Source organism: Lytechinus pictus, chromosome 12, assembly GCF_037042905.1.
Source record: "Lytechinus pictus isolate F3 Inbred chromosome 12, Lp3.0, whole genome shotgun sequence".
NCBI classification, from domain to species: domain Eukaryota; kingdom Metazoa; phylum Echinodermata; class Echinoidea; order Temnopleuroida; family Toxopneustidae; genus Lytechinus; species Lytechinus pictus.
Window position 1 is genome coordinate 7,678,730 of NC_087256.1, and position 26,767 is coordinate 7,705,496.

Consider the following 26,767-nt stretch of genomic DNA (forward strand, 5'->3'; position numbering starts at 1 on the left):
CTCCCCCCCCCCCCCCCCCCACCATATGACATATTTAACATGACTCATTACAAAGAGGCATCAAATGCTGTATGATTATTAGGACATGGCTTGCTGCTGACTCATGCTTACAAAGCTTCTGTCATTTGATATTTAGGGAAGTATCCATATGATTAGGGGCACCACATGGGAAAGATCGATGTTTCATCTTATAGTATGAGTATTGTCTTGTTTAACCCAAACAGGAAACAAGGTGCGATCCTTGTTTCACTGTGTGCTTCCCCTATTTCACCCCCTTCCAGAAAAAGGGTTATAAAAATAATGAGTCCATGATCCAACATACATGTATTTTTATCAGCCTATGGCCCCAGGGTACGCGACTTCAAAGTGAGATCATTGTTTGTTTGTTTTTCAATTAATTTACAGATAATGGAGAATTACATGATTTAGGCCTCTCTTTCTCCCCCCCCCCTTCATCTTTTTTTCCTACACTAATTGAAAAATCACAATAGGTCAGCCGCTGCCCCCCCCCCCTTCTTGTAGTACAACTGGTATTGAATTTCTAATGAAAACTGATGATATAGCTTCAAGTAACACATGAAATCATGTGAGACAGCTTAATATGATCTAGACAGGAGTAACCGTCGTTTCTGGGGATTTATTTAACAATTTCGGACATTGTACTATCATCCCCATATGTATTGGTGAGTGAGCCAACGCAGTTCAGCGGAACAACCAAAATACAGAGACCGAAGTTGTTTGTCTAAATATGAGCATACAATGATAGTATCACCACAAAATAAAAAAAATCCACACATTACATGAAAACATTTTTAATTTTTTAGTTTTTTTAGATATTTTTTTAATTTTTAATTTGGATATGGAAATGACATTATAAATACAATAGCGCATGAGCCTGATTATAGCAAATATATTACACAAATAATCTCTTTTTTACAAATAATCTTGATCTTATCCACAATACACATAATTCAATTTCATTACCTTTTACAATTATGTGACCTTTCGTTCATTTAAAAAAAGAAAAAAAATCAAAAGGGAAATTGGCAGTCAATGATTGATGACAGTAAATTATCTCCTGCTATTTTCTGTAACGGTAAATAATCTTCTTCTGAATCATTATCATGGGAACAAGCTATACAATTCATAAGAATTTAATATCCAATCTGGGTGATTTACTAACAAATATTTAGAATTTTAAAAGAAATACAATAGGAAAGCCATGGTCCATTGCATAGACCTGAACTATTTCATATAGTGCATGAAACATATACGTGTGTATGCCATGATATAGAGTTAAAGCTGCCTGCCTAAGGCAAATAAATCTAGGAATAACAGAAATCTGTTCAAATCAGAAGATTTGCATGATCTTTTGAATTCCAAAAAATAATGTTTTGACTGCGGTGATCAACTATCTTGTGTTGAAAGTTTCACTTTTGCATACTGTAGTATTGATTTTATCATCCCAAATGTACATAAAACAGTGCATGAAGAGTGAGGATTATGCAAAGACATTGATGACCGATGACAAGATAAGTTAATAATGATATCTTCCATTTGTTTACTTTACACAAGGGTACATGGAAATAAATTCTGAACAAATACATGTACACACACAACTACTGAAATATACAAAAATAAAATGCACTAAAACAAAGACATTTATACCATTATACAAACCATATGGAAATAAAAACACCAACTAAGACCTTGGTTTCAAAAAGTACATGTACTTTATCTAGTTTTTATGAAATTTGAATTATCGATATGTACTTTATCTAGTTTGGATGATATTTGAATTATCGATACTATTCAGGACTAAGGTAGAAACCTGTCTGAACAAAACTTAATCTTTTACGGAACACATTTTCTAATATCACATTCCAATATATTCATGTAGAGAATATACTATAGTAGAGAAATGTTCCTTTTTCTGAAAAAAGAACAAAAGGTGGAAATGCAGTACTTTTTCAAACCAAGGTCTTCAGAAAGCCTGTATGAAAATTGATAATTATTATTTCCTTGATACACTGTACATGTATGTACATTGAAGAGTGCAAAAATATATCATCCCATGTTTCTCTACATGATTACTACATTGAATTAAAAACCTTTGAACAATTGAGGAGCTTCAAACACAAGCTCATTGGAACAATTAGGTTGTCAATGCCAATTTTCCAGAATCTGTCATATTTGCAGTGATTAAGAAATGGAAATTAAATCATACTTGGCAGCGTGTCCAAGGCTTTTATATTAATAACAAGTGGAATGCCTCTGGCCGTCTCACCTGCATCACGCGATTCAATATAGCAGCAGTGCTGATTTTGAAAACTACTATAACTCGCACAAGATGTTCAGTGATACTTGGTTACTCTTATTTCCACGTTTTATGAACTAGACCAATACACTTATAGAGATATGATGGCAATTCAACAAATACCCCCAACGTGGCCAAAGTTCTTTGACCTTACATGACCTTTGACCTTGATCATGTGACCTGAAACTCGCACAGGATGTTCAGTGATACTTGATTACTATTATGTCCAAGTTTTATGAACTAGACCAACACACTTTCAAATTTATGGCTGTAATTCAACAAATACCCCAATTTGGCCAAAGTTCATTGACCCTAAATGACCTTTGACCTTGATCATGTGACCTGAAACTTGCACAGGATGTTCAGTAATACTTGATTACTATTATGTCCAAGTTTCATGAATCAGATCCATAAACTTTCAAAGTTATGATGGTAATTCAACAGATACCCCCAATTCGGCCAAAGTTCATTGACCCTAAATGACCTTTGACCTTGGTCATGTGACGTGAAACTCATGCAGGATGTTCAGTGATACTTGATTAACCTTATGTATAAGTTTCATGAACTAGGTCCATATATTTTCTAAGTTATGATGACATTTCAAAAACTTAACCTTAGGTTAAGATTTTGATGTTGATTCCCCCAACATGGTCTAAGTTCATTGACCCTAAATGACCTTTGACCTTGGTCATGTGACATGAAACTCAGGCAGGATGTTCAGTAATACTTGATTAACCTTATGGCCAAGTTTCATGAACTAGGTCCATATACTTTCTAAGTTATGCTGTCATTTCAAAAACTTAACCTCAGGTTAAGATTTGGTGTTGACGCCGCCGTCGCCGTCGCCGTCGCCGCCGCCGCCGTCGCCGTCGGAAAAGCGGCGCCTATAGTCTCACTCTGCTATGCAGGTGAGACAAAAACCCTCTGCAAGAGCCTTCAAAAGTTTGATTCATATGTAAGGAATGCAATCTTTTCTCATTCTGATGATATATAGGGTAAAACATACTGGTCTCAAAGATGCCAGAAGAAATCAGATAGCCTGTAATTGACCTACATGTAGTATGTAAAGTGAGTAAAATCATAATTATATGAGCTCTTGTGGACATTTCAAGGATGTCAAATAATTGATTAAGAGGCATCTTTAAGTAAGATTTGTGAGAATTTTCATCACTTTACATACAGTGGTGCTAAAAAGTTAGTGAACCCCATCAGAAAATTGACATACATGTATGGGTTCAACTTTCTACCATCTTTTAGATTTCAATTGTGAAGTCAAGTGATAGAATATTACATTCATTATAGTTTGTTTCTGTGTGCTCACCAGACATTGTTGTCTACATTTAACACTCAGCATCAAGGAGTGCATTTTCTAGTAGGGTTCATTACATTTTCAGCACTACTGTATTGTACAACCAAATATCAACAGTTAATAAGAAATCAATTTCTTTTGAGTTCTTTGATCAAACCTTTTCTGTCATGTCCATCATCTATAAAGGAAATAATTTATTTGGCCTGGACTTGACAAGTTATAAAACCTTACTATAGCCACCAGCGGGGGGTGTTTCACAAGCCTACTTAGAGTAGCACTTGCATTTCAATAGCTTCAGTACATATATAGCGCATTGCAGCATCAGTCAGATCATAAGACATGCACTGCCTCATATCTCTCAATCAGATTAAAGCATTGAATAATGTGTGCATGTTGGCATTTAGGCATAACTTAACTCACACTTAACTCTTTGTGAAACAACCCCAGGTCTGTTTGGCTACAACATTGCTATTTCTGTGATGTTGGGAAATTGAAGGGGTTGCTGCATGTTTGTGTGAAAGAAAACACACATCAATATATTTGTTCAACATTCACATTTGCCAACAATTAAGGCCAGAACAATACAGTTAGAACATACCACCATTGCCTTATTTCAATTGACATACATGTACAACAAAACTTGAAATCTCATACTTCATAGTCACTTTTATCATCATTACAAGAATCAAATGCACAAAGTCCTAGTCTCCTCTCCCTATTAATTGTACAATTAATACTATGATATATCCACTCATAAACCTTCATCCTTTCAAGTAACTTGTGCATTAATTAGCTTTTTACACGTATAGCTCTCAGAGTCTCATCTACATGTATATATTGTGCCAATAAATGTGCAAGTATGAAAGATCCAGCTCCATCTGTGTGGTTTTTTTTTTGGTGTGTTTTTTTCATGTGGGTATAAATTATGGAACATGTGTGAACCTCAATGAACACCACTTGTAAAATTTAATTTAATTGAGAGCCACGTTCAAAATTAATGATATCATCACCTATCTCTTAGGTCCAACTGGGATGCTTCATGTTTAACGATTAGAGGTTTCATGAAATCTACATTGAGATGAGTTTTTAAAATATGCATCCCCTCCCCTAATATCAAATAGAGGCTAATCATATTCTAATCAAGATAAAAAATTGGTCTCAGAATGTCATTAATCACTAGTATCATGCTAGAAACCAAGTGCTACACTATTTTTTAAATTAAAATCTTGAATTACACTATCATCTCAATTAACATGTATACTTTAATACAATGTTACATATTTTAATATACTTTTCAGAATTACATTTCATTTAGCCATTAGTAGGAAGAGTATCAGCAGTATGAAGAATAACTGTTAAAAGCATTAGATCATATAAATTTTTGAGACGTTACGAATATCGTTATACTTTTATATTCATAGTCATATTTATATTTACATAAAAACAGGTATGAAAATTACTTGGTCAGGCTATTTACATGAGAGATGTTGGTATTCCGTGCCCTGATTGACGATCGTTACGCCATAAGTAGATACAACCATGAGTTCCCATGGCCATACTCTTATCATGTGTCTGTGGCATACACTGTGATCTCGATCTGAAGGAATTAAGAGAATTAAGGACAAAACTCATGCAAAGGATTTAAGCTACATGTACCCCCAACAAGAAAGATAGTGGAAATGATGACATTTCCTGTAAAAAGACTGAATGTACATGTTCGCGATTCTGTCATTAACATCAACATAAATGCAAGATTATAAGGATGTACAAAGATTGTTCGTGCATAAAAATCACATACACTTGTAGAAGTACAAACATGAGGTGAACTATGAAAAAAAAATCAATATCTCAAATTTGGTTTAATTATCATCTCCTTCCTGTTGCAAACATAAGGCATATACTGTACATAAAGCTGTAATGAAACGATTCATCATTTTAACCATGTACCAAAAATAATCATCAATGAATTTGCTGTATTTCCCCTGATAACATTGCAAGCATGTTTCTTTAGTTTGAATGGATGATATCTGCCAATAAGCTGTAACCAAATCACTTTGCTGATTGATAAACTTTGATATACAGGAAACAATAAATTGCTTAAATAATAGGAAAATGATGTGCATTTACGTTGTTGTTCCATTTTGAAAACCATGTCAAGATGAAGAGATATAGGTTATATTGTTTGTGAGTGTTATTTCCACAACTGTCTGCTAAAAGGAAGATAAAATTCCTGTCTGTGAGCAGAACATAAAATATTTTATTCTCAATGATTTCAAAAGGATACAACTCTGAGTCCCCTTGTAAACGGGTCTGTGATGACCAACCCTCGTGGAGCATAGATTTCATCATTCTGCTGCTGTATGAATAGTCCTGCCTTTTTTACACACTAAGAAAGTTCACAAAGAAATTATATATAAGTAAATGAAAAGCTGGCAATTCCACGCACACAGGTCTCAAAGTGTTAAACTGGTGAAGATGAGTTTCAAATAAAGAAGTTTCCAAACATTCCAAATTTAAATTTACTACGGTTAGCATGAATGTCTCGTTTGGGGGATACGTAGATACATGTATGTTTATATACGTTTGCAAGGAACTAACAGATTGATGTCAGACTTTTTTTTTTTCATTTTCAGGGGCTACTTTTCACAACTTACTGCCTAATTCTGCAAAACATTGGATAAGCTTTAACATTGCAGTGAATGGGGGTTTCAAGAGCTTCTATTTTTAGTTTCTAGTGCTCTTTTGAGAATTTTGGGGGCTAAACTGCTCAAAGCCTAGGTGTAATTTCTCCCCTGATTGATATTATACAAATAATGAATGTTTATGAGTGCAATGGACAGAATACTTCATGAGGTGAAAGATGAAAAGATCCATTCAATGAGGCGTAGCCCGAGTTGAATGGATCATTCATTTCATCTTTCACCGAATGAAGTAATCTGTCCATTGCACGAATGAAGGAACATTCATTATTTGGTTAATATGACACTTAAAACTAGATTATTTTTCATAGGAAAATTATCAATTTCGATGCAAAATAATTATGATCATGCAGTGCGAGCTCGGTCTGTTGATTGTCGCTTGTGTTGCGTGCAATGGACAAAATCGTATGGATCCAAAATTGCACAATGAATGGATCCTAAATTACACGGTCAATGACGTCATTGTAAAATGGTCTGAATGATCAATACCAAACAACCAATCAAATGCCAAGGATCTATCTAGGTATCATATAAATGTTAATAGCCGCTTCTATACTTGAATTCGATTCAATGTCTTCAACAACGCAGAACCATCCACTCATTCACAAGAGAAGTTTTTAAAAAAGTTTTTAAAAATTTCAGTCAGTACCCAAATATTCTTCAGACCCTACAAGTATCTAAAAATGAATTTCTTATTGAAAAGATGAAATTCAAAATTTCTTTTTGAAAACTGTACCTTATCATAATGTGTAGTCATACAGACAAGGACTGTGTAGGCTGTCAAACATGCAAGGCAGCTTTCACAGTAAGTCCTTGCACCTAACCTCTCAGCCTCTGCATAAAACTCGTTCAGTTTGTTGATGGTGAACTCGAACCTGGTTTGATCAATCTAGAAATAGACAGAAAGTAAACAAGAGAATAAAAAGTTTAGTTGTGAAATGGTAGATAAATAAATTTCTAGCAAAATTATGATAAACAATAGCATGTGTTTAACAATATAAGTCAATAATTTTCATGATTTCACATCTGTTACTGTTATGCTTTTCACGCTGCACTTTTTTTCCTTAACCCCAGGAAATACATGTAGGTAGGGCTAAGGGGGGCCTTAGCCCCACCAATTTCCCAGGGTTAAGCTTAGCCCATTGCGGTTTCACACTACATTTTAGCAAAGTGGGCTAGCATGGTATATAGTACGGTACTATCTGGCCCTGCTGAAAAGCAGTGTTAGTCGGCTTAGAAGATGCAGTGTGAAAAAAAAACAGGCTAAGGAAAAGTGGGGCTAAGCATTAGCCAATCACAGAAGTCGAAATTGGATGTTAATCACACGCTGTGTGGCAAAATCAACAATATCCATGAACTGTGTGATAGTCCAGGGTTAACGTGTTAACCCCGGCTAAGCAAATAGTGTGGGGTAATAAGAAAAACAGAGTGAATTAAAAAAAAGATAGTATGGGGTTAGGGAAATGCAGTGTGAAAAGAATATTATATGTAGTATCATATCATTCCAAAGTACATGGTAGGAAAAAATTACACAGGGAGTCAGGGACTAAGGGTGATTTTGCCCCCGAACCATGGAAAATAAAAAAGAGCCCCCGAAAATCCTCATTCACTGCAATGTCTTCCGATGTTGCAGATTTAGGTAGTAGGTTGTGAAAAGGATCCCCCCAAAAAAAATCAAATAAATAAATAAATAATAAATGAATAAAATAATAAAATAAAATGAAATAAAACATTAACCGTTTCCCTAGTACATAATAGTTTCTTCAGCTAGATATCAACATTAAGACATTGCTGCCCTTTGTGCTCTGACACAAGGCTTATTAACCTATCGTCAGGCTGATTTTTACAAATGACTGAACTATTTATTTTGTACAATCATTCAAACACATCCGACCTACAATCAATAGCAAAGCTTTGTGAATTAGATGAAGACCTATAGTGGCCCGTAACACAAAACATGGCAATTATCATACATTTTTTTAAACGATTGATTGCATTGACTACAATGTATAGTGTTAATCGTGAAAATCAAGCGTATGATTAATTCCCGAAGTTCGTGTTACGTGACCCAAGATAAGAGTAATTACCCGTTCTACGAGTTCTTGAGGAAGCTTTGTCTGGAATTTAACTCCTGTGCCTTCAGAGTAGTCTCGTTGAATGAACACCTTGCCTTGGAGTTGCCTTGTGATGTTCTCCATGGCTATATTCTATACAAACAAACAGGGGAAATGATGGTAAAATATTCAAATTGACAACTTTGATTATACTAATGCTTACCCTGTCTTATCAAATTTGAATCAAGTTGTGCAGGTAGATATTTCTTTCTGAATTTTTGTACCAAATATACAAAATAATACTTTTTTTTCATTTGGTAGAACCAAACCCAAATGGCAAGATGTCCCAAAAGTAAAACATCAGACAAGCAGATCCATGAAAGTTTGAACAAAATCAGACAAATAATACTCTAAGTTACAAAGTTTTGAAAGTTCATTATTAGTAATTTCAAACTGGCTGAATATGTACACTGTATAGTGATGAATTGACCAAAACTAAAAACAATTTTGCAAATGGTGAATGCAAGTGCATCATGGGTTAAAAAACTCTGATCACTTCGAGAATATGTCACCTTTCATAAATCAAAGTGCAAGGACACATTATACTATGCAACTAATGGAAAAGGGTTTCTGTGTGTTAAAGTTGAATTAAGAAGGGGGTGAGTTTCCATAAATATAGGTTCTACATACAATATATAGTATATATAAGTTGTTCAAACACATAGCATGTCACAATAATCCTCTGCCTTCTCGATATTTTGCTTTGAAAGTCTATGAAATTAGCCACCTGTCAGAGCCCGAGAGACGAGTGTACAGAAAAGTCACTCGGAGTGTGACGTCACCGGGGGGAATTTAGTATAAGAGGTGCCTGAATGTCATACAGAAATGCTATGCAGAGAGAGAAAGATATTTTACAATTTTTTTTCAAAGCAACTCAAATCAAACAAATAGGACTGATATGTACAAATCTTTACTTTCCCTGTATAAAAAACAGTATGAATAACCACCATGAACTCTTCAATCATGATGTAAGATAGCAAACAGTGAGTTATTGAATGATATTTTCACTATTTCTCATTTATTTTATCACGATGTTCAATCAAGTGAGTAGCTGGAAAGTAATTCCGGCGGCTAGCTCAGCGCGCGCTGAACGCATAATACTAGTACACACAACACCTAGGCATTGAGTGTACTGTTATGGTCTGGTATGTTGACTTAGTTCATGGCCGTGCAGCGACCCCCTGGCGTTTTTTTCTTCTTTTCTTTTGTCTTTGACTCCACTTTTATATCCTCTGGATCATTTCCACTCATAGCTCATTCCACAGAACAATCTTGAACCAAACGTATAGTATTCTTTCTCGGCCTTCTGAGTTGTTTTCTATATTTAATTACGCTAGGGGTCACCGTCACACATACAAACGCAATTCGGAAGTGAGTTGAAGACAGAAAGATATATAGTAATTAGTATACATCTCTATGGTTGAAGACAACAAGAACGGTACGGTAGCTCGACAGCTAGCTGCGCCGGAGCGGGCGGCACAAAGCAATTCCGCAACCAACTGTGTTTTTTTGCAAGAGCCGCGTCACACGCGGATAAATATGTCATAATAACACGTCTGCTACGTTATCGACTGGTGAGAAGATCTCGATCACATTTCATATTATTCACCTTGAAATTATTCCTTTAGGGTCTATGGTATCATTCTGAGGGAATTCACATATTTGGAATAATAGTACGGCCACAAATATTTTAATCATTTCCTCTTTGCAAGTTCTATGGCTCGCAGATACAACTTCAACTGCAGTTATTCCATATGAAGGAGTACGTGCATAGTACACAAAACGGCACTGCCTTGTTTACTAAACCGGGACCGAATACCCCCCGGTGACGTCACACTCAAAGAACACCCGTCTCGGTAGGCATTGCAGGAGCGAACTCAGGGAAAATGGGTACGGATAAATCGTTCAAATTCACTATTTTGAAAAAAGAAAATGGGGGGTCGAATCACCTATTAGTGTTTGGGGGGTTGTAAGGTTGCTATTAATGTAAATATCTCAATATTTGGAATCGTCTTCTTAATTCAACTTTAATCTTGCAATAATATACAACAGAGATTACCTACATGTAAACATATACAGTGCGTCCCGGAAAAGAGGAAACCGTAATTCAGTGAATGTTTTTGTCATCATAATCATAAATTTTCTTCATGTGATGTACATCAATAAAAAGATATGCTTCCCCTCTTTCATTTAAAGCCCATCTCGATGTTCATAATGCACCTATGAATTTATTGAATTTGCACAGAAATAGAGTCAACGGCATGCTTCCATGTTGCCTTCATTCGACAGGTGCCAAGTGCAATGCGGGAGTAAATGGCAACTGTAACGTCCAAGTTGCATATCGCGTGCTGTGCAGCGCAACTCTGGTTCTCAAGAGCATTTACTTTCGAACATGCGAAGCCCTATGTAAAACGAAGGGCAGGGACTCTTGAATCGAGGCCACAAAAGATGGCGCAAATATTCACTAATGAATGATACGCGCCGTATAAGCTAAAACAACAACAACGTTTCATGATTTTATGTCGAGATGAAAGTCGAAAATAAAAAGAGACAAATAATTCAACAAACATTGATGAAATTTTTGTGTGTGTGAAAAGAAATTTTATTTTTCTAAAGACATTTGGAACAAAAAATATATATATTGTAGGAAAGCTTAAATCTGGCACTGGCACATTCATTCAATTAACAAGGTAATAATATAGCCTTGTTCTCTGTTACTATTCCCTGTGTGGTGAAATATAGCTGGCAATGTTTGGCTTATTCATTATCTCTTGTTCTTGAGAACAAATGCTTGATTTTCTAACCCTGTCAGTTTTCATTACAACCATGACAACTAGTCATCATGTAACCTGGCTCTTAAGCAAATTGTATTCCTTTAATTATTTTTTCTAAATAAAAAATAGAGATTGATGAATTACTTTTTTCTTGCAATTTTACTTTCCAACAATAGAGGGCCTATAGAAAAAACATGCCCAAAATTCAAGTTTTTGAGCGCTTTGGTGAATACAAAAATGATCCCCAAGGTCTAGACTCAAAAAATAAAATGCAACTGTATGAAAATGAGTATTTTTGGTTACAAAAGTGATATCTAAATGAATTTTTTAAATGTGTGTTATATACTGCCATAGATCTACATGTAGGTATGTGGTTTAAAATCTGGATAACAATGAAATTGCTGGAAAGAAAATGACGTGCGGGCAAGCATTTCTCAAAGTCAATTGCCCGATCGGGCAAGTGGTTGTTTTGGAAAAAACATATCAGTAGACCCTCTATATGTCAATATCTTTTGGATAATCACAACTATCTCTCATATTATGTCAAACCAGTAAAAAATAACCAGTGGAAACTGATGTAAAATCAGCGCCAATTACCAATAATTTATCGCCAGGTACCTCGTTCGAAAAACCGTGCCATCGCATCTTACGTTCTATGTGTGTAACAACTGCGCATGCGCTTCTATCTTGCGCAATTTGCCAGTGCAAACCAAAAAAAAAAAACAACACCAACAGTGGCTAAAATTTCCCATTTTGCAAAAATCCATGAAATGGCCATCTATTTTCCATATTACCTTAAAATTGTTTTGATTTAGTTGGGAACTACTGAGAAAATGAAGAATATACAGCTCTTTCTTGACTCTGAATTAAGATGATGATTCACTCAGTAAATGTTTTTTATTATTGTGGTCCCACATGTAGACTTTGATGGTGTTGACCAAGTGTAAAACGATCAAAACAATCAACGTTCATTAGGATTACGATGATGATACACTCGGTAAATGTTTTTTATTATTGTGGTCCCACATGTAGACTTTGATGGTGTTGACCAAGTGTAAAACGATCAAAACAATCAACGTTCATTAGGATTACGATGATGATACACTCGATAAATGTTTTTTATTATTGTGGTCCCACATGGAGACTTTGATGGTGTTGACCAAGTGTAGAACGATCAAAATGATCAACGTTCATTTTCAGTTGTTGCAACACCATGAAAAAATCCATGAAAGTCTACATGCAGGACTACAATAAAAAAAAATATTGATCAAGTGTAACATAAAATGATGAAGAATATTCTTAATTTTCTTGATAGTTTCCAACTAATTTTTAAAAAATTCAAGGAAATATGGAAAATAAATGACCATTTCATGGATCTAAAGATGCAAAATGTCAAATTTTCGCCACTCCACTTTTGATAATTTTTTATTTATTTATTTTTTTACATCATGAAACAATCTTTTTCAGAGTCAATAAAGAGCTGAATATTTTTCTATGGCTTTCTTTATAGTTTCCAACTAAATAAAAACAATTCTAAGGAAATATGGCAAACAGATAACCAATTCGTGGATTTAAAGATGCAAAATATGACATTTTAGCAACTTTTGGTGAAGGGTTTTTTTTTTCTAATCTTAAACGCCCATTATAAATAGCGAAAAGTTTTTTTCAAAAGAAACACAATGACTCAGGCCTACATTGCTGAAAATAAACTTTTAAATGTGTGTTCTTTTATACTGTACATGATTCTCAATTGTTGTTATTTTGTATGACCTTTAAAAATAAGAGAAGTGCCGTCATAATAAAAAATTATAAAACAAATTGGGCAAGCAGTTTTTTCTATCGGGCAAGCAAATTTTTTCATCACTTGCCCGACAGTGCAAGTGACAAAATTTTTTTTGTAGAGGCCTGACATGTGAAAAGTTCTTTCCAATGACACCAAGATCATCTCCATATGGCTACAAAAAAAAGAAAAGTTATCGTTTTTGTACCTTTGATTTAGCATAATTATCGCTCCCTTGAATAGCATTAAAAACAATGGATTACGGGCTAAAACTTTGTGACCGAAACCATAAAAAAGGTGGGCCTCGGCAAATGTTTTTAAGTTTTCTTATTCGTTTATAAAATTTTATGAATTATGTATCATTGGAAAGCTCAAAATATGCTCAGTAATACTTTAACAATAAATTCTCTATTTACAATTCAATAACCTGGAAAAAAACATCATTTTGACCAAAAAAGAGGATAAAATATGATGTAAGTACATGTGACTTTCCCCAGGACATGAATTTTGTGCAATACAGGAGTGATATTTTTCTGGGAAAAAAAAATAATAATAAAAGATGCTTACAATAAACTAGAAAATACCTTCATTTCATGAGAAATAAATCAATGCAATATTTTATTATGAAATAAACATTCACGAAAGAAGTCCCTTTATATATTTTCAATAATAAATAAGTTAATGAAATAAGTTAAATATAATTGAAAGATGATATTTGTCAAGGAAAATAAATCTCAATATACAAGAAGAAAAACAACAATGTAATGAATAGAATATTAAAGAATGATACAATAAAAAAATCTATTATCAAGGGAAAAAACAAATGAATGAATCCACTAATTTGTACATCCGTTAAAAGAAAAATCATAATATAAACCAATGTAATGCCTAATGAAATCAACAAAGAAGTCCCTTAAGATTCAATAACAAATAAGATAATGAAATAAAAATAATAATTTACTGAAAATAAAAACAAAGAAAATGATAATAATATACCATAAGAAGAAATAACAGAAAATAAGAACATAAATTAAAATATAACTTTTCAATTATGAAGGGAAAGAATGATTGAATGAATCCATAATTTGCAAACATGCTCTGTAAAAGTTTTGTAATGAGATAATAAATAAATGTAATGCTTAATAAACATCCAACAAAGGAGACTTATTTTTCAATTTCCCATCAAACTTGAGTATTTCGGTCTAGATCTACTCACAACTTTTCTCAGAGTTTACAAGTTTCCACTCACAAAACATATTTTCCGTATACTATAAGGACTGGCGGTATTTGACCAATCAGGAAGCACCATTTAGATCATGTGATCATGGGAAAAAAGACTGGCAATACTCAACCTATCAGGAAGCAGTATTCAGATCAAGTGTCGAAGGCTGACTGAAAACTCTGACTGAAAATTCTTCGCAAATTGGCTGGCACATTCAACGCTCAGCTGTAGCTGCGCTGACGATGATCAAGGAAAAATCTGGCTGATTCAAATCCTGATCTGTTTGTCATCAAAATTCGCTATTTTCCAGCATATTTATCGGACAGGTGGTAAGCTGATTGTATAAATTTATCTTTTTCCTTTTTTCCCCATGAAAAAGCAAAATTTAGGAGTAATCAATGTCATGACATGAGGGTGCAAAATCGCACCCTTTCCTCCATAGACGCTTTGATCGACCATTATGAGCCCAAGGACCATCATCAGTCTGTGTGACTGTAGTGTAGGACAAGCTACGAGGACAAAAAAAAATCAGGAAATGTTGAAAAAAACAACTCCTGTCTCAGATTCAGAAACAGCGGATTCCACTCATTCAATGAACGAGGTTAATAATAATATGAATATTATGATATAATTAATGCCATGGCGGATTCAAAAGACTAAGACTAAGTAACTTTACAGTAGAGGCGCACGGCCAAGGCAATATTGGAGACTGTCTCCAATGTGGGAGATTATCTCCAATATCAGAGACTTTTGTAAAGAATTTGGGTATCCAATTTCAGAGAGTCTCCAGTTTTGGAAGATTCCCTTTGTTTACATTTGCTGCAAAAGGATTACCTTAGGGCAAATAAAAATGTGATAAGCAGATTCCTCATGAAAAATTACCCCTTTTCACCGTCTACTTTAAAATTTCACCGTCTACTTTTGTTTTGATAAGGATTTTTGTTGTCAATCACACACAAAACAAATGGGCTTCTGACCTCAGTGAGACAAAATTTTGGGTGGAAAAAATCATGCTTTTGTTGGTGTTGTTTCTTTTGTCCTTTTGCAAAGCAAGTCTCCAATGTGGGAGATTGTCTCCCCTATTCAATTGGAGAGAGTCTCCCATATTGGCCGTGCGCCTCTACTGCTTTAGTCTATCTATAATCTAGAGACTAAATTCTAGATCTACCGTACACATCGTCTCAGTCTCAGATATTCAAGTTTTCAACTAAAATTAGTTTGTTATTTACAGTAGGCATTAAGGCTCGCTTCGAAAAATTTAATCAACATCTTTATCACCAACAAGTGTAATTCTTATACACATATATCCCATTAGTATCATCACGATTCCGTGATAAAGCAGTCCGATTAGCACAGGAGCTTAATTACCTGTCCAACGTTACCTACATTGCGTTGACATACCGGTACATTAATTCAGTTCTTGCTTGGCCTTGGGTCGGGTCTTATTCTTAATTCTTGATCTTGCCGGGGACAGATCTACCCACACTCTTCTTTTCACCAACGTTTCTTTCAAAGTTAATTTCTTTTTAATTGCAGGAAATACAGAAACATACGAGTTGCAAATCATACACAATTTATTATCATACTTGCCTGTGAATTTGCCATAAATATGGACTTTGATATTCTGGCCCGTATTCTGAAGTCGGGTTTAACTTAAACCTCGGCTTAAGTCCGGTCTAACTCCAGTCTAAATCTCACTTTAGACCGCGGGTTTAAGAATTCACTTTCTGAAGTCCGGTTTAACTTAAAACCTCGGTCTAAGTCGAGTCTAACTTGCGCAAAATTTAGACTCCGCCTAGGGGTAGTTTAAACCATGGTTTAACTTTCAAAATGGCTGATCTGCTTGCTGCCTTGCGACGGGGAGAGCAAATGCTCGAGCTGAATAATCAAGAAGAAGAGATCGAGAGGCCGTTGGTGGAAAGGAAAAACCCCTTTCATATTTATGAGAACAACGATTTTCTGCAGCGGTATCGCTTCACTAAGCACACTGCGTTACACATTATTGAAGAACTTACGCCAGCTTTGGAGAGACACACGAGTCGCACTAATGCGGTGCCAGTGCACCTTCAAGTGCTCACCGCCATGCGTTTTTACGCAGTTGGTAAGTCGATCAGCATTTACATTCTTTTGATCATTAGATCTAACATCGTTTATTTTCATGTTTTTACCCAACTTAGAATTATTGTAGAAAAGTGGTAGGCCTATGATCATCGCTCAAAATGACTCACTCTGCAGCGGATCGCGCTCTGCTTGTGATCGATAATCAGCTGATATGATCAGCTGATCATCGATAAAGCATCCACGAGTCGAGTTAGCCAAGTCAGCCACGAGGGTTTCATTTCGGGAACTTTCGGATCGAATGCCACGCAAATAGCTGTTCCTGTAGTTGTAATTGTAAGTTTAAGTGTTAGAATTCTTAGTGGTGATGATGATGATAACGAAATTGAGCTTTTTGAGGTATGGCATGAAGTTTTGGTCTGCGTGCATGGCATTTATTTTGAATACCGGTAAACCCAGGCACAGGTTATCGTACACACTGGTTCACTGCTCAGTGCACCGCTAGCGCTAGTCAGTAGTACCATCCTGCTAACCAGCCAGGGGCCAGGCAGGGAGCTCCGGCCGGAGCCCAGGAGCTCACCGTGCATAAATACACATACTCTCGGGACTAGGGTAGATTGTGGTCACAATAACTTGGAAAGAAAATTGTGAAAACAGAAATTATGCACTTACCACGATTATATGGATGAAGGTCTATCTAGCCAGGCGGCTTCTAGAGAGTAAAAATCATTTAGGCCTACTATTTACTAACGTAACTCGTAAGGTTACTCTCAGTCTCATGACATAGTCATACAAGTTACAACATCATCATGTCAATCATACGAAGCCAGACCTTCAATCTCATAGACCCATACAGAGCCAGCCAAAACCTGAAAGTGAAAGTTTCACCCCCGACATTTCTACTTTCCTTCTAAAAGATCTAGCTCTAAATCATGTACATGGGATAAAACTTCATTTCCGACATTTCTACGCTCTCGTTGTTATTTTTAAAACAAGAATTCATCAAAAAAATGAAAAAATATTGTGAAAAGAAAGAAAGAGACTTGCCCGATGTTTACGCCGCCATCTTGTTTCTTATTGTACTTCCCCAACGTTACGCGACGTTTTGGCTGGCTCTGTATGGGTTTATTATGAGATTGAAGGCCTGGCTTCGTATGAGAGTAACCTTACGTTAGTAAATGATTTTTACTCTCGAGAAGCCGCCTGGCTAGGTCTATCGAGTATCGTGTGGCAGCATCCTGATATCGAGGCACAGACTGGTACCTCAAAAAACCCTGAAAAATTGTCGCGATGTACCGGTACCTCTCCTTTCAAAATTCATATCAAAATGGCCGATCGAGTCTGGAGTAGAAATACTAGGAGAGGTATCGCGACATTGATTTTTATGATTTTCAGCTGTATTTTCAAGGTTATCATGGTTATTAATATTATGAATAGTTAGGCCTAATTAATCTGTAGACCCTCAAAGAACTTGAAACTGCAAAAAACCTGATTCTAAGGGATTTTTATGAGAAAATCCATTTTGAAATGTGTTGCAAAGTACATCCTGTATATGCGTGATTTAATATGCTTCTTATGAAGCACAAAGATTTGGAAGAATTTCACGGTCAAATGAATTTGAGTTCAAATATTTTATATAGCTTAAAGTAGAACAAAAGCAACGAAAAAATACACGGGGGCGGCGGGCGAATTCGCCCTGGAAATGCCTATAGTCGCCCTCGAATCACCCAAAATCATTGCTACCTGCAATATTTTCAATCTTCTTTTGCCTTGCCAATAATGGTTTCAGGCAGTGTTTGAACTTAACAGTTTAATCAGTAAAATTATTAGAAATTGAAATTTCCTTTGTTATGATGGAAATTCAACAAATATCCCAGCATGCCCAAAGTTCTTTGACCCTGTATGACCTCTGACCTTGGTCATGTGACCTGAAACTCGCACATAATGATCAGTGATACGTGATTACTCTTTTGGAAGTTCAAAAACTAGGTACATATATTTTCTAAGTTATGATGACATTTCAGAAACTTAACCTTAGGTTAAGATTTCGATATTGATGGTCTAAGTTCATTGCCCCTAAATGACCTTTAACCTTGATCATGTGACTTGAAACCAGCGCAGGATATTCAGTAATACTTGATTACCCTCATGTCAAATTTTCATAAACTACATGTAGGTCCATATACTTTTTAAGTTATGATGTAATTTCAAAACCTTAAATTTAGGTTAAGATTTGATCGTTTCAGAAAAGCGGCGCCTATAGTCTTGCTCTGCTATGCAGGCGAGACAAAAACTCTTACAAACTAGCATGTAATTCTTAATCTTTAAGTTTTAAATATGAGTGAGTGATATTGTTTTCTTATTTCATTATAGGCACGTTCCAATTACTACATGGTGATGAGTGTGGTCTGTCTCAGAGTTCTTTGTCACGGATAATAGTTCAAGTGTCAACTGAAATTGCTCGATGGCGAAGAAGGTATTGAATTGCACTTTTCTCCTATCTCTTGATGGTCTAGTTAGATAAAATACCTATTCAACACCAATTGATGAGAAATGACTGATTTTACAATTTAAATGTACTTAGTACTATTAAAGTAACATTGTGTTTATTAAAAAAACCAAAAGGCTGAATTATGTGAAGGTTATGAATTGATTCAAATTTTATTTCACATTTACTTGTACATAAATTGTTAAAACGCAATCCAATTATATGATGGAAAGAAATAACTACAACTTAAGACTGTGTAAGTACAACTTGAAACCAAGAATTTGAAGATAATGGCAATAATTGATACATGAATTAAGAAAAGAAAAAGAAAGAATATACTGCTATATACGTCATAATAATAATAATCTGAAAAGGTGATTGGTCTCAATCCTTCATGTTACCGAAGTCACAAAATTGGCAAAATACCAAGGATTATTAATTCTTTCTCACTCGAACACAGAGATTTCTCATTGTTAATTCATTCTTGCATTAATACAGATAACGGATTTAAACCAAATATATTCAGCCGTCGATCTGAGGTATTTTGTATTTGCCCACTTGTCCAAAGATAAGAGCGAATGTTAAATAAATTCCAAATGTCAATCACCAACCGAAACACTTGGGTTACTTTTGATGTGGCAGAATGAAATAATGGACTGACAAAGTCTACTATTTAATACATTATTTTTCCAGAAGATTTTGTGCTAATGTGGAAATTGTATTAAACTGAAAATTGAGTTGCTTTTTTTAGTTGTAGATAATGTTATCATTACTCTTTGATAAATATTTTCATTTTTTCCCCTCAGGTACATACACTTCCCGAATACACCTGAACAGGTGGCACGTACTCAAGAAGAATTTTTCCAATACTGCGATTTTCCAGGTGTAGTTGGTGCTATTGACTGCACCCATGTGCCTATCAGATGCCCTGGTGGAGAAAATGCACAGAGATTTATCAACCGAAAAGGGAGGTTCTCTGTCAACGTCCAGGTACATTACTTGCATTTGTGCCCTTAAATAGCAAAATTGCATGATATGACATGAGGGGAGTAGCTCACACCTCTCTAATGGTCCCCAGTCCTGGTTTGGATTTAATCTTAAGAATGGAAGGATTTTTTTTTTACTATTCTATAAAAGAGATGAATTAAAAATAAATGGAAATATCTTCTATAAAATAGATGTTTCATTGTAAATGTGATGACTTGTGAACTATAAAAAAATTCCTAGTAATCAGTCATTAATCATTGAAACAGGAATACCATTTCTTAATGTTAATCCAACCTGTGCCATTGTTTGTACTACAAACACATTTCATTGTGTTTCAAAGACAAGAAGTTCTAGCAAATGTAGGAAATCATTTGAAGCCTTTATTATAATTTGTTTAAAAAAGGTGCAATTATTGAAATACATGTAATGATGAATGCTTCACATGTCTAGCACTTTTTTTAATATAATTATATGTTTTATTAGGAAATCATGATCAAATCACAAAATTTACAAACAATTTGTCTGATTTGCAAAAGCTTTAAAAAAATACAACATACACAAAATGAACAAGCGCAGATTTACAACAAAATCAAATAAAATCTGATAAAGTAATAATGTTTTTATCAAACCAAGATTTTTAAAAAGAAGTATGATTTAGATTTTGAACAAATTGACCTATTAAACCATAGACATTGACAAGCACTTAAATAAAAAAAAACTTATGGCCATAAAACTCTACTGTAGCTTCTTCTCTTTATAAATACCAAACACGAAGAGATTCGGCTAGTTGTATATTACCCAGTGAGTTAAGAATAGATTCTGGAGCATAAGAATTCTACAAAAAACATCAGCATTAAGTTTTACTAAAATATAAAGTTCAATATGTTTCTAAGGGGCAACATAGTTTACATCTAAAATATTTTTCACCCACACCATCTCTGTGCATTTGCAAATGCTACAGGATCATTCATGTTCAATCCAGATTCAGTATAATCATTACACATAATCTTTCTCTGAACTCTGTCTCTACCCCCATTCCAAATGAAGTAAAAAAAAAAATCATATTCAACTCTGAAAAAGAACACATGTTTAGGACTTTACATCTGTTCATTGGTTTAAAGGGATGGTCCAGGCTGAAAATATTAATATCTAAATAAATAGAGTAAAATAAAATTCACAGAGCAAAGTGCTGAAAATTTCATCAAAATCAGATAACAAATAACGAAGTTAATGAATTAAAAGTTAACAATATTTTTTGAAAACAATTATTCGCACATCGTTGTGAATATTCATTGGGTGGGCTTATGATGTCACATCCCCACTTTCCTTTTTCTTATTTTATTACATGAAATCATAAATGTTTCATTGTTTCATACATGATGTGTCTCCATTATGATGAAATAAGTTGCGGCAATAAATAACTAATGCACTTAATCAGTTGTCAATCCAATTGTTTTAGTTCTTGGTAGAAAATGTTTGAACCTAATTTTATATAATAAAATACAAAAGAACAAGTGGCGATATGACATCATCAGCCCACCTAATGAATATTCATAAGACATGCATAGAACTGTTTCACCAAAATAATGAAAATCTTAAAAATTCAATAACTTTGTTATTTGTTATCCGATTTTGATGAAATTTTCAGCATATTGCTTTGTGATTTTTACCCTACATGTATTTATTGAGATATAAATATCTCCAGCCTCGACCATCCCTTTAAGTACTTGGGTGTCATTTCTTTGATTTCCAGGTGTTTGCTTGTTAATATTTCCTGTTTATTATATTTTCATTCATTTTATTTTCTGTGATATTTTAGGCAGTATGCAATCACAATGGACTGCTAATCAACCTTGTTGCTAGGTGGCCAGGAGGAACTCATGATTCCAGAATATTTAGAGAATGCCAACTGAAAGAAAATCTTGAACGAGAAAGTCATGAAGAAAAATGGCTTCTTGGCGACAGTGGGTAAGTATTGAATTGTTTGCATAATATTAATACACATTCTTTATTAACGTGTTATCGTACAACGACAATTTATTTCGTTCCAGTTTCCACATAATGGCTATGGTTTGGCTCAGGGACCTCGAGAAGCATATTATTGATAAAGCTTTGGAATTGCACCTAATAATTCCTCACCAAAGATTTAATGAGTTTGCAAAATTGCAAGGATTATAAATTTCCAAGAAGGTTGCAGCTAAACCAGTTAATTAATATTGTAGTACACAAAACGGAAATGATGTTGCAACCTTATTGGTTTAAAATGGGTGGGGGTGGTACAGGGTACAAGCTGCAGAAAAAGTGAACCATTTTTTGTAAAGTATTGTAACCATGTAAAAATAAAAAGAGTGAATTATCTAGACCAAATTCAAAGTGCCTGATCAAAATATAATATCTGTGTACTGTTGTCTTGTTTATTTAAAACCTTCTCAAGTATGGAAGAACCATGTTTTGTAACTGTTATGATGAAATAACAGGAAAGATTAGCAAATGAACAGTGGCCGGGGGGGGGTTGATTCAACCCCCCCCTGAGATCTCGGCCGCCGATCGCGCGAGCGCCGCAAAAATTTGCACGCTGGTAGTGTGCGATGTAATCTACAAGGCTGTATGGTAAAATTTTCCAAAATAGTGAGATTTTATTTTATATGAATTAATTATGCTAATTTATGCATAAATCATACTTTTTGCTCTAATTCACCAAATAAAGCTCATAGAATGCTAATTTTTGGTAAAAATATTCTTTGTAGCATTCATAAGAATGGCAATTGAAAAAAACTTTGGTTTGGAAATCAATTTCTTATGTATTTTATTGTTTTATGAATTTCTTATGTATTTCTTTGTTTTTCAACCTTTTGTTTTTCTTTGTTTTTTTCACCAGATTTATTGCATAACCTTTTTGAAGCATAATTATGCTAAAATCAATTGCTTTCAGCTGTTTAAAGTAAAAATAATCATATCTTTATGAATAAGATGAGAAAACTCAATTTGCATTGACTTTGTACACAAAATCACGTTTTGGAACAATTTTTGGTCTGACATGCACTTACAAAATGTTGCGTAATTTCTGAATCGCGTACCCGGGCGTCGTAAATTTGGTCTCAAAAGATGCGCGAGACTTAAAAGTATAAACTCTGAAAGTGGCGCGGTCAAAAAATTTCGCGCGGCGGAATGATCGCAGAAAATGTTGAGGGGGGGGTTGATTCAACCCCCCCCCCGGCCATTTTAGGGTTAAGGGTGTTCATTTCTAGTTTTACCTTTATCTCATTTCTGGCTGTGATATCATGTATTAAACTAAACAGTTTTATTTTATGGCAATTTACAAGTTAACATTTAGGTATGAAATGCATAGTTCCATATTTCTATAAAGATTTTGAAATCTCTTGATTTTGTTTCAGATATCCTTGTCAGCCGTATCTTATGACGCCAATTCAAAATCCAGTGGGAAGGGGAGAAATCAGATATAATAGAGCTCAAGTCAGAGGTCGCAACATAATTGAACGAACATTTGGAATGATGAAAAGAAGGTTTCCCTGCATGAACGAGCTTCGCTTGAAGCTCAATACAACCCTTATAACAATTGTAGCAGTAGGTGTTTTATGGAACTTGTCAATTTTGCGGAACGAACCAGAGATTGCAGGTCCAGATGGAATCCAAGTTCCAGGTGATCAACTTCCTCCTCCAGGCATGAATAATGTGGCTGGTCACCTGAGAAGACAACGGATCATTCAAGATAATTTTGTATAATCACACTTTGTCCGCTTTATCTAATGATGTTCAATTGAATGAGGAATACTTGTCTGAATGTGCTCTGCATAATGCTTAACATTACTCTCATAACAATAGTAGCAGTGGATGTGCTATGGAACTTGTCAATTTTGCGGAACATCCGTTAACATACTGTATATCCTTTTCAACCATACCTTATGACACCAATCCAAAATCCAGTGGGTATAGGGTAGATTAGGTACAACAGAGTTCACTCAGATTGCGATATCATTGAGTGTGTTTTTGGGTTGACAAAGAGGATATTTCCTTGTCTGAATGTGCTCTGCATAATGCTTAACACTACTCTCATAACAATAGTAGCAGTAGATGTGCTATGGAACTTGTCAATTTTGCGGAACATCCGTTAACATACTGTATATCCTTTTCAACCATACCTTATGACACCAATCCAAAATCCAGTGGGTATAGGGTAGATTAGGTACAACAGAGTTTACTCAGATTGTAATATCATTGAGTGTGTTTTGGGGTCGATGAAGAATTTGTTTCAAGGTAGCAATATTAACAACAAAATGAGAAAACATGGTAAATGCAGATGAACAAGAGACGCTTTCCCATGACAAATATTTAATTAGAATCTTGCTGGTTTTGCATGAGATCTAGTTTCCTTTGCTGCACTTTATTCTTCATTTGTAGTATCTCCATCTTGACCTTTTGCTGTTCCTCGAGGTAACCAAGTTTGATCCTCTGTTCATCTTCAAGGAACTTCATTCTCTGACGATGTTCCTCTATTTTCAGACAATGTTCCTCTTCAGCATGTAATTTCAGGGTTTCTTCAAGGCTGGGTGATGAAGTTGTTGCTGCAGGAGTTGACACCCTTCTCTTTGTTTGTGAATTCCTATGTCATATGAAGCCAAACCATCAATTGTTACTGCATATTTTTAAATTGCTGTTTGGGAAACATTCATTTTATTGTATGATGTGTGAACTGGAACAAGTTTTCAACTCTGACATAATGAAATAATCTTATCTTAAGTGTTATATGCCATCCTAAATTATGACTGCACTCTCCTCATATGTAAAAGAATAAAGTGTACTCAAGTCTGAAAATTAAGGGATGTGCTTTACCCTTTCGGATTTAATGCATGAGGTAAATATTTTGCCAAATTGTTTTTTTTTTTGCAGAAACATCTTTTTGTTGCAATGGAGACCTGTTCTTACACACAGGTTTGAAAATATTGAAATAACTTTGATTTCATGTAATAAAATATGGAAAGGGAAAGTGAGGACATGACATCAATTTACTACCTAATACATATTCACGAGTGCTAAAACATGTAATTGTTTTCACCAAATAGTGCCGAACTTTAAAATTCAATATTTTCATTTCTTTTGATTAAAGTTTCAGTGTTTTCCTTATTTTTTTTAAATTCATATTTTATTGATCTTTTTCGACCAGAGGTAATTTGTTGATGTTAAATTAAGATTTCATCATGTTCAGCCCAGAGTATCCCTTTAAACTTTAAACAATGTAATCAAATAATTATAGCAAAAAGCTGTATAGATATTTAGAAAGAAATTCTGTATTTAAATGAATTAATTGTAAAATGCATTCTGTGAGTTCTTTCATAAGTGCAATGAATGTTAGATTCAAATATTTTTCTAGTATCTTGATGTTTCTATATTCATATTTATCTATATTATCTATCAGAAATCTTTTCTTATAGGAATATTAGGAAATATTATTAGAAATTGGAAATGAAAATTACCGTTTTACAGGAGTGACATCAATAGAGGTACTGCGAAGGGCATCAGTGCTGGCAGAGGTGATAGAGGGGTGGATGATGTTAGCATCTGTGGTTGTGGACAGTGTTGGCTGAACCAAGTCACTTCTGCAAGATTTAACATTGTGCTGTGTTAAGAGAGCTGAATGAATTCAAATACTCAAATAATGAAATTGAAACATGTATTCAAATGATTATAGCAAAAAGCTGTAAAGAAATCTAGAAAGATGTTCTGTATTTAAAAGAACAAATTGTAAAGTATAGTTAGTCTGTGAGTTATTCCATAGGTGCAATGAAAGCTGAATATACATGTATAACATATTTTTCTATTATGAGGTTGCTATATTTATATTTATACTTATATTTATGTATTTATATTATGCAATATATATATGTCATATGATATACATGAAATATTATCTTTCAATTTTTTTTAATTATTTATATCATAATTCGTATGTCAGACAAAAATCATTTGAAAAAGAGAAAGTAGAATTAGAAATTGGAATTTAAAAATACCGTTTTCCAGGAGTGACCTCAATACAGGCACTGTGAAAGGCATGAGACCTGGCAGAGGTGAAAGAGGGGTGGATGCTGGTAGCATCTGTGATTGTGGACAAAGTTGGCTCACTTCTGCAAGAATCAAGATTGTGCTGTGTTAAGAAAGCTAAATGAACTCACAAACTCAAATGATAAAACATGACAATTAAGCATCATAATTCTTTAAATATTAAACATGTAAGAACATAGGTGTAAAGAAATTTAAAAAAAAAGTTCTTTATTGAAAAGAACCAATTGTAAAGTTTAGTATTTGGGTCCTTCTATTGGTGCAATGAATGTTAAAATATAAACATAATATTATCTTGATGTTATTTGTATTTATGTAAATTTATGCTATTACATATGTTATATAGATATGCATATGATATATCGGAAAAGTTTTATTTAAAAATACAAGAAATATAGTTGTGAAATAAAAAATTGAAAAATACTGTTTTTCAGGAGTGACCTCAATACAGGTACTGTGAAGGGCATGAGAGCTGGCAGAGGTGAAAGAGGGGTGGATACTGGTAGCATCTGTGATTGTGGACAAAGTTGGCTCACTTCTGCAAGATTTAACATTGTACTGTGTTAAGAGAGCTGAATGAATTTAAATAGTCAAATAATAATACATGATAATTAAGCATTAGAAAATTTTAACCGAAATAACACAGGGCACATGGAAACTTTTGTGTGAGTGAGGGGGGGGGGGGGGTACATCAGTTCTGCATCTGCCTTGTAATAATGCATGATTTTATGAAGGATTAGTTGCCAAAGTTTAAATCATGAACATCATTCATTGTCAAAAGTGAGATGAAGGGTGATAATTAGCAGTGTATGGCAAAAGAGGTTTTCTGCATTTTTTTTCTTCTCAATACCAACGATAAAAGGGCTGCATTAACATCCCCCCCCTTCCCGAAAACATCCTTGTTACTATTTTCTTAAAAACATCAAATGTGGCATTCATAATGG

The 26,767-nt window shown here is 34.5% G+C and overlaps 2 protein-coding genes across 2 annotated transcripts; one reads left to right on the plus strand and one right to left on the minus strand.

The window, feature by feature from the left end:
* Window positions 1–606: 606 nt before the first annotated feature.
* LOC129273463 (golgin subfamily A member 7-like) lies at window positions 607–16,473 on the minus strand. The gene is made up of 5 exons (XM_054910492.2): window positions 15,806–16,473; window positions 8,413–8,532; window positions 7,062–7,214; window positions 5,911–6,012; window positions 607–5,223 (listed from the first exon to the last, which is right to left on the minus strand). The coding sequence occupies exons 1-5, from the start codon at window positions 15,818–15,820 to the stop codon at window positions 5,191–5,193; spliced, it is 423 nt and encodes a 140-aa protein (XP_054766467.1). The 5' UTR covers window positions 15,821–16,473; the 3' UTR covers window positions 607–5,190.
* LOC135156222 (putative nuclease HARBI1) lies at window positions 15,965–25,429 on the plus strand. Its single transcript, XM_064107943.1, has 5 exons — window positions 15,965–16,316; window positions 18,647–18,749; window positions 19,568–19,751; window positions 21,568–21,716; window positions 23,144–25,429. Exons 1-5 carry the CDS (start codon window positions 16,046–16,048, stop codon window positions 23,490–23,492), a joined length of 1,056 nt encoding a protein of 351 aa, XP_063964013.1. The 5' UTR covers window positions 15,965–16,045; the 3' UTR covers window positions 23,493–25,429.
* Window positions 25,430–26,767: the final 1,338 nt, after the last annotated feature.